Below are 13366 nucleotides of genomic sequence, written 5' to 3' on the forward strand. Positions count from 1 at the left end.
GGCCTGCGGGACAGGAAGAAGCAGAGGGCCTTTAGGACGTCTGCATGGGGAATGCAGATATCCATTTTAAGCCTCTCGACTGCCACAACTACCTAGAATATTCCTCCTCTCACCCACCTTTTTTGTAAAAAGGCCATCCCCTAGTCCCAATTCCTTTGGCTCTGCCGCACCTGATCCCGAGATGAGGCATTCCGCTCCCGAACATCTGAGATGTCCTCTTTTTTTCAGGAACCGCAACTTCCCCTCCATAGTGATCAAAAACCCCTCGGCTGTGTCTCTTGCATTTTCTGCAACTCATCCGTCACACCCACTATCTGCAATAACAACGAAGACAAAATCCCCGTCATCCTCACGTACCACCCCACCAACCGCCAAATCCAACGCATCATCCTCTGATCTTTCCACCATTTGCAATCTAACCCCACCACCCCCACACTTATGTGCTTTCCAGGGGGACCACTCTCTCTGTGACTCCCTTGTCCGCTGTCCGCTCCATACTCCCCTCTGGCCACACCACCCCGGCTCTTTTCCCTGCAACCAAAGCAAGTGCTATACCTCCCCCATCACAGGCCCTAAGAAGACTTCCCACATCAAACAGATGTTCACCTGCACATATGTTAATGTGATATACTGTATCTGCTGTTCACATTGTGGCATCTTCTACAGTGGGGAAACCAAGCCAAGGCTTGGGGACCACTTTGCACAACATACAACTACACCCCCCCGCCCCGGATGATATGTCCATGCTGGGCCTCCTACATTGACACCACCTGAAAGATGCAGGAACAGCATATTTTGCTTGGGAACCCTGCAGCCCAATGGTATCAATGTGGACTTCACAAGCTTCAAAATCTCCCCCCCTCCGACCACATCCCAGAACTCAGCTCAGATAAACCCCACCTCCTTAACTTGTCCTTCCTCCCACCTCAAGCCCCACCCCGATCTCCTACCCACTAATCTCCTCCCGCCTCGTTGATGTGTCCGTCCTTCCTGGACCGACGCAGACCTTCCCTAACACCCCCACGTTCATTCACCTTTACTGGCTCTACCCCCGCCTCTTTGACCTGCTTGTCTCCTCTCACCCCATCTTCTTCTCTATCCATCTTCTATCCGCCTCCCCGGTCTCCCTATTTATTTCAGAACCCCCTCTCCCCCACCCCCGTTTCTGAAGAAGGGTCTCGACCCGAAACGTCAAACTTTCCTGCTGTTCTGATAGTGCCTGGTATGCTGTGTTCATCCAGCTTCACACCGTGTTTATCTCAGATTCTCCAGCATCGGCAGTTCCTACTATCTTTATAACAGTTGCGTGCCTGTTTTTTTTTTGACCGCCGTAGCCTGGATGAGTGGTTAGGGGCTTTTAGCTGTGCTGTAGATCTTGCTATCTGCAGCGCCCGTTGCATGGCCAATTTGCCGTTGCGCTTCTTGCTTGTTGTTGTCGCCGCTACGAGTGGGCGTTGTCATTGAAGCGACCAATTCGAAGCGGCCTCTCGTCAGTTGCCATGCGCCTTTAAGAAACGGCGAGCTGTGATTGGCGGGTTGTTTTCACACCCCTCCTCCCCTTTCCTGGTCGTCAGGGGCGAAGCTGCCGAATGAAGGAAGGCAGGGGAATGAGGCTCTGGAGAGAAAGTGGCTGATGTTTCCTCGCTTCACCTTACAGCTGCTCGATCGTTTAAGATGGCCAAGGACGTGTTCTTACTGCGCTCCTCCCGGACTCCGGTGATCATCAAGCAGGAGCCCGACGACGATTCGGACGCCGACGAGCCCAATTTGAAGAAGTCGGACGAGCTGCAGATCATCCACAGCGGGCATTTCATGGTGTCGTCTCCGCACCGCGAGCACCCTCCTAAGAAAGGCTACGATTTCGACACCGTCAATAAACAGACATGTCAGACCTACTGCTTCGGAAAGTACAGCACGTCCCATCTCTCCATCGACGCATCCCTGACCAAGCTGTTCGAGTGCATGACTCTGGCGTACAGGTGAGAGGGGGGAAAGAGGCCGCAAGGTGGAAGTGCTGCCTGTAATCTTAGACCTTGGCTTTGTTTATCGGAGCGGCTTGTCAGGGACAGTGGGGGAAGGGGCCGCAAGAAACTCGATACCCATCTTTGTTTTTCCTTTTCAGCACTCGGAGAGATTTGGGCGTCATAAGCTATTTTTAGACGCTTTGGCAAGATCCAATTCCTGTTCCTAGGCCCCAACAAGTCGAATTTAAAAAAATAAAATCGACAGCGTGGTTTTTCACTGCTCAGCCTCTGTCTGGACGCATGAAATCGAATTTATTTCAGATTGATGAGTTGGGTGAGGGAGAAAACATAATTTGAAACGATCATTATTCTAATGCGGTTGAACTTGTAATTGTGAAGCTGTTGTTTCATATTTCATTGTGACATGACATGAACTCTGCCTCTGTGACTGTTCATGCAGGAGCCAGAGAAGCTGCTGGACTTGCTCATTAGTTCATTTCCCCTGCATTTAGAACATTAGACGGAAGTTGTAATCGGTCACTGAAAGTTGCAAAGCGAACTTGCCACAGTGATATAAATTTTTATAGACTTTTTTCCCCAAACTTTTGAAAGGAGAGTATTTGTTTTATCCATTGTGCCCCACTCCCCTACTCCTTTCAATAGTCTTACATTCTTTTTCTTTTCACACTTATGCAATTCTTTGTGAATAATTATAATTAATTCTTATCCCATCTTATTCAGGCAGATCATGCCAGGTCATCATAACTACTTTTTAAAAAAAGTTAGTTCTTTCACGTAAAACATTTTATTTTAGTTTTGATTTAGCTGGTGAATTTGTAGGTTTTTTTAAGTTTTTTAAAAAAAGCTCAGTATCTTGGGTGAGAAAATTATCACAATTGTTTGGACCACAGAATGCTCTCAATTTGTAAATACTCCGTTTTCTAAAATTGAATGAGTGAAACCATTTTGGTTAATATATAAGGAGCAGATTGATACAAAGTGTGTGTGTGTATATATAGGAAAACTTAATTGAAAATACTCATGCTAACATCCTGTGGTGAGGATGTTAAGTTTCTTTGAGTTTGTCTGATTTAATTTTTTTTTGCATACTGCCTTGAACTAAAAACCTTGGGAGCAAAAACTGTTTGTTTACCTCAAATACCTAAATTACAGGTTTTGAAATTGACCACAGTTTGTAGAAAATATTCTTGCAATGAACTTCATAAATTTTACCTTTTTCATTAACTGCTTTACATTTTGAAGTTATGTACAGATGTGGAATAGATTAAACGAAAACGGTTTCTGACAGTAGATAGAGTTCAGTTTGGGGAAGTGAGATATCAGCTGATTTGCATTGATAGTAAGAAACTAGGAACTGGGAGAATAGAGATATGAAAGTTCACATTCGCAAATCAAATGAGGGGGGGTATAAAAAAGCAAATTATAGTAGAATGTTGTCCTTTTGTCTCAAAGATGTCTGAATACAAAAGTGAGAAAACTGTGTTTTGGTTGCACAGTGTCTCTTCAGTTGTCTGTGTGGAGTTTGCACATTCGCCCCATGTCTGTGTGGGTTTCTTCCGGGTACTCCGGTTTCCTCCCACAGTCTAAGGATTTACAGGCTAGGTGGATTTGCCATGCTAAATTGCCCAGTCGTGTTCAGGGATGTATAGATCGGGCGGGTTTATGGGGGGATGGGTCTAGGTTGGATGCTCTGAGGGTAGATATGGACTTGTTGGGCCGAAGGGCCCATTTCCACACTGTAGGGATTCTATGATCTTGTGTCCACCAAGCCTCGGGAAAGAAACGTATTAGCTGTGATATGATACAATGCAGATTCATCAGGATATTTCCAGGTCTTTAAGCGTCAAATTTGTAGGGTAAGTGCTGAAGAACTTTTTTTTTCCCAGGCATTGGAATCACAGAGAGCATAATAAAGTTAGGACTAGACTAGAAATGAAATTGGGAAACATTATTTTCAATCACAAGCTGGTGGCAATCTTGAATTCTGTCTTCCAAAAGGTCATCAATCTTGGGTAAATTGGAAATTTTCAATAGACAGCATAAATTCTGGCATACAAAGTCTTTACAACCTCAAAATCTATCCAAGAGCAGGGTTCTGTAGGATGTTTTTAATAAACCTTTTCAGACATGCTTTGACATGCTGCGGGAGCAGTTAGGCCTTGAGCCCAGCTTTCTGGCTCAGAGATATGAATGTACCATTTGCCACAACAGCCTTTCAACATTTTTAAATGACCTGTTCAGACATGTTATGACAAACCCTGGAGCAAGTAGGACTTGAACCTGGATCTTCTGGCCAAAAGATAAGGACACGACCACTTCCACAAGAATGCTTCAGCTTGTACAATGAGTATGAAATGAACATTGGTGTGTATGGTCACAATTTTGAAATGTTAAAAAAAACAATGACACATTTTACTGAGTTCTACAAACATTAGTTTAACCTCAATCATAATATTTTAAAATATTATCAAATTGACCTTCTTCATTCAACATCAGGGGTTAATTGAATTTATTCTGTGTCACTTTAGCTAAGTACCGTAAGAATTCCACTCTGGATCAGATGTGATACTTTCAGTTTCCAAATCATCTTTCCACCCAAATGATGTTCTTCACCATCCATTAAAATGGATATTCTGCATATCTTGAAAAATTACTGCAGTCTTTAATTTCATTGTGTCAGTAATTCAGATTAATGCTCTTGTGAATTTTGTCATAACCCCTAGCTTTCCTTGAAATATTTTGATTTTCCACCTCATAATTTGGCTGATGGTCTTGTTTGATATACATAGATGTTTCATCTCTATTGCTGGTGTAACGTTATAGACATGTGTCTTCTGGTGCTATCTATTCATGAATTGCTGGAACCTGGCAGTCTCGGTTTTCTATGCAACACAAGACCTGTTTGTTTTATAAAGCAGGTATGGTAACTAGCTGTTTATCAAACTTTGCTGTGCTCAGCAATTGATTTTGTTCTGCTCGAGTGCATTGCATTTCTGGTGATGAAGTAAGTATTCTGACAGTTTTTGAGATCCTTTCTCATACGTGCTTACGAGCTGCTGTCATGGTACATTTGATCTTGGGGATCTTCTTTCACTGTCACCTCAATTTTTCATGAGCACTGAATTCCCTCACTGTAAGTAGTTATTTGATTTGTTAGCAAATGTCTAACTCAAGCAAATGTCTAAATTAAAACACCACAAACTACAACTGGTTTCATGTGAAGACACCCACTTGTCATTCACTCACCACAGCCTATTTCATGCAGATATCTTAAACTCTCTGACATCTTATTGGCAGCACAGACTATGTTGCCTGTTTGATCCCATACTCCACCTTCTAAGATAGCAAAGCGTACTTCCACGAGAGAAAATTGAAGTTGGCTCATTTTGTGTGGATAGATTTCTTTGCAGAAAATAGTTTGTTTGATACTTCCAAGTATAGGCCAAAGCATGAAATTTTGCTGCCAAAAGAAAGGGGGCCACCTTAAACATGAACTTAACTTAGACGCCTTCAAATATACCATTTATAATGTTAGGTAGATGGAGATGAGGTGTAGATCAACCATGATGATGTGGGGTGTTAAACAGGTTTCAGGCATAGAATGGCTTTATTCTGTTTCAGCTATTTGTATGTAATACTGTGGGTTTCTTTTTCATCATGTTGTTGAACTGGTTCAAGAATTTCTTTCCTGGCTTTTGCCTTTGTATGAAAGTCTGCTGCACGTGTTTGTGCGTTGCTCTGTGTTGTGGGGAGTGAGTCTTGATTATCTTCCTTTTGCTTTGTTCCTACTGTTCTAATTTAGTTTGACATAGTGTTTTCAATTTACTGAGATATCAAAGTGTGGAGCTGGATGAACACAGCAGACCAAGCAGCATCTTAGGAGCACAAAAGCTGATGTTTCGGGCCTAGACCCTTTATCAGAAAAGATGCTGCTTGGCCTGCTGTGTTCATCCAGCTCTACACTTTTTGTTATCTCCAGATTCTCCAGCATCTGCAGTTCCCATTATCTCTGAAACATGTTTCAATTTACTGTTGGTTTTGTTTGCTACTGTGTAATTTGAATTAATGCACATGTATTTACAAGGCTCCTAACCTTTAAAGTTTCTTCAGCAGTTTCTGTTTTTGCTTCTGATTTCCAGCATCCACAGTTCTTCGGTATTTTTCTTTTAACATTGAGGCTGTAGTGTGCTATTTCTCAGGCAGCTACCACGTGATCTATAAGATTTGCCCTTCTACAAGAACAAATATTGTTGCTGCTAGAAATGTGAAATAAAGACAGAAAATGCCAAAGATGCTCAGCAAGTTGGGCAGTATTTTTATGGAGAGTGAAAACTTGTCCCCTACCCCAGTCCACATGTATAAGTTTCTCTATGCAAATGAAGAGTAGGGATTTAGAGGTGATCACAAAATAATATGAATGCCCTTCCTGATAATTTGAAACACCTTTAGAAAGCTTGTACTCATTTACTTTTCAGCCACACTTTGAGAATCCTACTGTAAATGTTTGTAACTTGCGCTTACATTTTATATCAGATCTGTACAGTCATCTACACGTTATGGTAAGTAATGCCTTGACTGGTTGAGATTTTCTTGGAATTTCTACTTCTTTAATTTGGGAAGCTAAAGAGCCAAAATGCCTGGCACTTCTAAAATCAAAGAATAAGAAAATGGGCAAATTGGACAAAGTGAGAACTCAGCAGTCCCAACCTTTTGGGTTAAAATTCTGAAGAGATTTTTGGAGCGTTAAAATATGGATGTTAAGGAATGCCATAGATTTGTTCTCCCCTGGGAATACTAGTCATAGTAACATCAGTATGATAGGTGTGAAAAGTTAAATCAGAGAGAGGATCCTGTATTAGCACAACTCCAACTGATTTGTGGAATATTGTAAGGACACTTGAAGGACCATTTTTCTACTCTCTAGGGAAGTAAAAATTGCGCATATCTTTACGTAGTGATAGCAGTTGAAAACTGAATTTTCTTTTATTGATAGTAGGATTTGCAGATGCTGGAGAATCTGAGATAACCAGGTGTAGAGCTGGATCAGCACAGCAGGCCAAGCAGCATCAGAGGAGCTGGAAAGCTGACATTTCGGGCCTAGATCCTCCTTCAGGAAAAGAAAGAGTTTTTTTTCTGAAGAAGGGTCTTGGCCCAAAATGTCAGCTCTCCAGATCTTCTGATGCTGCTTGGCCTGCTGTGTTCATCCAGCTCTACACCTTGATATCTTTTTCTTTTATTGAGTTCGGTTTCAGATTTCAAGTTAAGTTGTCATTCAACTTTAACTAAACTTACCCTGAAATATGTTTGTTCTTCAAAGGATCTGTGATGACAGACTGTGACGAAATCACATTGTGCTGCAAGACTGTGAACAGACTAATATTGTAACCTACCTTAGTAATGGATGTTGCATTGAAGGCCAAACTGACACTTTTTGTTTCTTAATTCTAGGAACAGTTTTTGGTGAGATGAAATCAGATTGGATCATTCCAGCCTTTTAAGTTTGCTCCATCATTCAATAAGAACATAGCTAATCTTCTGTATATACTTTCTTCCTCCACTGTCCTTTGATACCTTGATTTCTTTGGTGTCTTCTGTGTCTGAGGATTGACTCAGCAGTCTTAGCCTTCTGGTGTAGTGAATTCCAAAGATGCACTATCTTTTGAATGAAGAAGATTCTTTTCATGTTAATCTGATCCTTTACTTTGACACTGGGCTCCAGGCTCATTTGTAGAAGACAATACCCTCTTGAAGGTTTTGATAGAGTAGATACTCCAGATTTTATGTTTAAATGAGATCACCTCTTCTAGGAAAGAGTCGACTCAACCTCTCCCCATTGGGTAGGCCCCATTTTCTCAGGAATCATTCCAGTGAACCTCACCTACATTTTCTTCAAGCCAAGTAGATCTTTCCTTGGGTGAGGGGACTTAAACTGTACACAGTATTCTATTCTGTAACCAAAAAGTTTGTTATTAGTAGTGAGTGGGATATATTTCGTGTTTTTGCAATAAAAATAACTGCCTGTCTCTGCATGTTAAGTGGTTCACTACTAGACGGTTGAACAATTACACTTTTCTATGCAAAGAAAGATTTAAAATAACCTTTAGTCAGACAGTTCACAGAAATAAATTGTTACAGTACTGGGCATAGGCTACGAAAACTGACATTTTGACAGTTAAATGACTATATAATGGCTTAGGCCAAGTATATTTCACTTGTGGATAGCATAAATTCTTTGGTTTAATCACTGTATCATATAGATAGGAGGAATTAGTATTGTTCTCAAAGATTTGATGTTTGGGCTGTGTGATTAAAATGTGTCATGCAAAAATGTTAAATGTATTTAATATCTATTTATCATTTGGAAAATAAAACCACACCTTCTTGGTTCTGTTTTGCATTGAGCCTTTTTTCTCCTCGCTGAGTTTAGGATTGTAAATGTTAAACCTGGCATCACTTTCAGTGCTCACTGCTTTATATTTAATAGTGCCACAGTAAAGCACCTGAACTTTCGATTGTGTCAATAGCAAAGGCAACCTTGAGAAAATAATATATATCACAATGATACTGACTTCTAGAAAACAACTGATTGCAATTGATCACATATCCTTTCTCAGCCTGTAACCCCCACAGTTGCTTCCTTGCTAATTCAAGGTAACCTTGTTGAATGTATAGTGCATAACCATAGATATCCATAATTCAGTGTAATAACGATCTATAAAACTTTGTCCTTTTGAACCATTTGCTTAAAGAGGTTTGTAATGTGACTGATCTGCGTGTAAACATCAACCCATATAGCTAAAAAGAAAACTGTAAACATTTAAAAAGAATAACATGCATAGTTCAGGATGTTTGCCCGCAAATATTAGAATTATAATTGGTAGGTTTGCATGGTGTGTTGTTAACTAAGAAAAAAATTAGGCCAGTGTGTACACAGTGAGTATCAAATAGTTGATCGTGTACGTTACCATAATCGGCAGTTGTAGTATCACGCAAATGGCTATTCTTCTTGGTAGCCATCATAATGAATATTTCAAGCTGTACTGGATCCTGCTGTCACCTAACATGCTTGAGATGCCACATGAGAATTACTGAAGTGAAATCAGAAGTAGAGAAAATATCTGAATTTTCCTAACCCAGGGACTGAGGCTAATTTTAATACCCTATTTGTCATACTGACTGACGTCAGCTAAGTCAAAGTACTCAAAATTTGATCTGGATTTTCTGGCTGTGAGATATTAGTCCAATTAATTTTAAAAAGTAGAGCTATTTAAACTTCCCCAAACCAAACTACATATAATTCAGGTGGTTGCACTCTCATCTGACTCTTAGGCTTCTGGATTCAAGTCCTACTCTAGAATTTGAGCACAAAATTCAAAACTGACATTTGTGTGTAGTACTGAGTGAGTACTATGTTGTAACAGGTGATTTGGGATGAGACATTAAAGCAAGGTGTTATCTGCCTGTTCACATAGCTACCCCGTGGCAATATTTCAAAGAAAAGTTTTTTTTTAATATATGTACTCATGGGATGTGAATGTTGCTGGTTGAAGCCTGGATTAAAATGTTCATCTGTGATTTGCCCTGGTGAAATTGGTGAGCAGCCTTCTTGAACCAATCTAGTCCACGTACTCTGTGAATATCCGCAGTGTTGTTAAGGAGGAAGTTTGGGATTTTGACCCAATGAAATACTCTTGGCATGATTCCCAAGTTGAGATAGTGTGGCTTAGTGAGGACCTTGAGGGAGAATTGTTCATGTGTATCTGCTGCTCTTCTATTTGGTAGATGTATAGTTTTGGTTGACACTATTTAGGAAGATGTGTTGAGTTGCTGCAGTGCTTCCTGTAGATGGCATATAGAACTGCCACTGTGCCACTGGTCATGGATGAAGGTAATGTTAGATGGTCTATCAGTTATGTGGGCTGCTTATCCTATGTGGTGTCAATTTCTTGAGCTACTCTCACCCAGGTAAGTGGAGTATATTCCACTGTACACCTGACTTGAGCCTTGTAGATGGTGAACTGGCTTTGGGAGTCAGAAGATGGGTTTCTTGTTCTGGGTTTCCCAGCCTCTGATCGGCTCTTGTAGCCACAATCTTTATGTGGCTAGTCCAGTTCAGTTTCTGATCAATAGTCACCCTCCAGAAGGTTTATACTATGGCATTCAGTGGTAGTATTACTATTGATTATTCTGGATTGGATTCTGATGATTGGTTTGCGTCTTGTTGGGAGATTATTATTGCCTAGTACTTGTCTGGTGCAAAAATTATTTACTGTGTAACATTCACTAGCCTGAATGTTGTCAAGGTCTTGCTGCACTTGGTTACAGGCTGCTTCAGTAGCTGTGGAGTTGTGAAGATGCAATATTCGGCACTAGCCATCAGCGAAAATCCCCATTTCTGATCTTACACAAGGAAGGTCATTTATGAGGTGGTTGAAGATACTTGAACCTAGGGCATCAAGAATTTATTTTGGCATCCCTCCGTCAACATCATAAAAACAGATTATTTAGTCATGATGGCATTGCTGTTTGGGATGTTTATAGTACACAAATTGGCTGCTGTGTTTCATACGTTACTAAAGTGAATTCACCTCAAAACTACTTCATTGGCTGTACAGCATTTTGAAATAGTGGATAGTCATCAAAAGTACTAGATAAATGTTGTTTTATTTGAGATTGAAGGACTTGTTTGCTTACTGCTTACCCCAAAGTTTTATTTAAGCCCTTTTCAATCATCTCTCTTATTATGTGTATGCCCACATTAAGCTCAGTTGAAATGGAGACAGAGCAAAGCTACTTTTGGATTAAGTTTATTAAAATTAATTCTGCTTCAAAGTATGGAAATGGAAATAACCTTTGAAATTATTTGGCTCAAGATGAATAGTTTTAAAATGTTTGTAAATATAGGACCTTGGATTCTGTTGTATCATAAATAGAGACAGAAATGTTGTTACATAAACTAGTGGAATTAGCAAAAGCAAAGTTTAGACAGCTAATGAGAAAACAGAAATTGACAATGAAAGGAATAGAAAAATGGAATTTAAGGCCAGTTGAAGTACCATAAAGAAACTTTCATTGCATTAAATTCTTTCCTCTACAAAGGGTGTGCTCTTTGTCATGGTGTTTAAAAGAAAGTGAAAGGGCGAGTCACTGAAAACCCTTCTTGCATTTGTCTGTTGGCCAACTGAGGGACGGTATTGGGGTTGGCTGAGTGGGGGAGGGGAGTTACAAGCCAGCCTCTTTTGTTGGTTAAGAAATTAACTTGAAAGGAGACTTCAGTGGTGAGGGAAAATTGTAAAGAAGGAAATAAGCATTTAAACCAAGTCTTGGAAATTTCCTTTTACGGTAGTAGACAAATCTTGCTTGACTGTGTTCTGAAGTTTGATGTAAATAGCTTCAATTTACTTATCGTTTTATTACAAGCATTCTTAAAAGTTTGCTGACATGCTGTTTTTTAATCAAGCGATATGCTCCTTCTGCCTTAGTTACCTTTGAGATCATTGTGTACATTGGCATGGATGTTTTGTTTTCAAAACCTGGCTTTAAAAATACTTGGCTCAGTGCTGCTTTGCAGAACAACTAGCTTTGAAGAGTTATATTGGAAATTCATATGCTTCATGTTTTCACCAGAAAGTTGAAAGCAGATTGGCCACTCATGACTTATTTATTCCATGTTTAATTATACTTTTCTGCTCAGACTGCATTTTAATTGAAAACCATGAAGGCATTTAGCTGTCATGAAATTTAAAACTATTCATTATCCTTATTTTTTTAAAGGCAGGAATGTTCATTTTTTGATTTTCAGTAAATGAATCGAGATGCAAGAACATGGAAATGGTGATCCCTAAGAGTCGCTTAGCCTAAATTGTAAGGACTGAAATAGAACTGGAAAGTGTTCCACATTTTAATGGAGTATAAATACATAACTGCATGTTTACTAGTAGGCAGTTGATTGAAGAAAGAACGTACTTAGGGAGGATCTTTCACATCCTTCTCATGTTGCCCAAAAACATAACCTTTTTAATGTTTATTTCATGTTATCCAGACAAACATAACAGCTAGTTTTCATTGGTAAAGTACCATATACACAAGCAAGATAAATGAATAGTTATAATGGGAACTGCAGATGCTGGAGAATCCGAGATAACGAAGTGTGGAGCTGGATGAACACAGCAGGCCAAGCAGCATCTTAGGAGCACAAAAGCTGATGTTTTGGGCCTCCTCTACATTGGGCAAACCAGTTGGAGGCTTGGGGACCGCTTTGCAGAACATCTATGCTCGGTTCGCAACAAACAACTGCACCTCCCAGTCGCGAACCATTTCAACTCCCCCTCCCATTCCTTAGACGACACGTCCGTCCTGGGCCTCTTGCAGTGCCACAACGATGCTACCCGAAGGTTGCAGGAACAGCAACTCATATTCCGCTTGGGATCCCTGCAGCCCAATGGTATCAATGTGGACTTCACAAGCTTCAAAATCTCCCCTCCCGCTACTGCATCCCAAAACCAGCCCAGCTCGTCTGCGCCTCCCTAACCTGTTCTTCCTCTCACCTATCCCCCTCCTCCCACCTCAAGCCCCACCCCCGTCTCCTACCTACTAACCTCATCCCGCCCCCTTGACCTGTCCGTCCTCCCTGGACTGACATATCCCCTCCCTACCACCCCATCTACACTCCCCTCTACTGGCTTCATCCCCGCCTCTTTAACTTGTCTGTCTCCTGTCCACCTATCTTCTCCTCTATCCATCTTTTGATCCGCCTCCCCCGTCTCCCTAATTATTTCAGAACCCTCTCCCCCTCCCCCTTTTCTGATGAAGGGTCTAGGCCCAAGACAGCAGCTTTTGTGCTCCTAAGATGCTGCTTGGCCTGCTGTGTTCATCCAGCTCCACACTTTATTATCTTAAGGGGTGGGACGGTGACTCAGTGGTTATCACTGCAGCCTCACAGTGCCAGGGACCCGGGTTCGATTCCAGCCTCAGGCGACTGTCTGTGTGGAGTTTGCACATTCTCCCCGTGTCTGCATGGGTTTCCTCCGGGTGCTCCAGTTTCCTCCCACAGTCCAAAGATGTGCAGGCTAGGTGGATCGCCATGCTAAATTGCCTGTAATGTTCAGAGGTGTGTGGGTTATAGAGGGATTGTTCTGGGTGGGATGCTGTAAGGGGCAGTGTGGACGTGTTGGGCCAAAGGGCCCGTTTCCACACTGTAGGGGATCTAATCTTAAATGAACAGTTAATCTGTTTTGGTGGTTTTGATTTGACCAGAATTAGATGTAAACACCTCCTGCTTTTCATCCTTTGTAGCATCACAAGGTATTTCTTCACTTACACAGGTAGGTGAAGTGCTGACTTTGATGCTCCTGTTGTGGTGGGCTCAGTGTGGGTTTCCC

At 41.2% G+C, this 13366-nt stretch overlaps 1 protein-coding gene across 1 annotated transcript in view; it reads left to right on the forward strand.

Moving 5' to 3' along the window:
- The first annotated feature begins 1558 nt into the window (after positions 1 to 1558).
- Positions 1559 to 13366, forward strand: part of mlxip (MLX interacting protein) — a 107136-nt gene continuing 95328 nt past the window's right edge. Inside the window, exon 1 of the mRNA XM_048556095.2 lies at positions 1559 to 1979. Coding sequence (XP_048412052.1) covers positions 1675 to 1979 — 305 coding nt within the window. The 5' untranslated portion in view covers positions 1559 to 1674. The remainder of the gene's footprint in view (positions 1980 to 13366) is intronic.

This window comes from Stegostoma tigrinum, chromosome 26 (genome assembly GCF_030684315.1).
Source record: "Stegostoma tigrinum isolate sSteTig4 chromosome 26, sSteTig4.hap1, whole genome shotgun sequence".
NCBI lineage: Eukaryota > Metazoa > Chordata > Chondrichthyes > Orectolobiformes > Stegostomatidae > Stegostoma > Stegostoma tigrinum.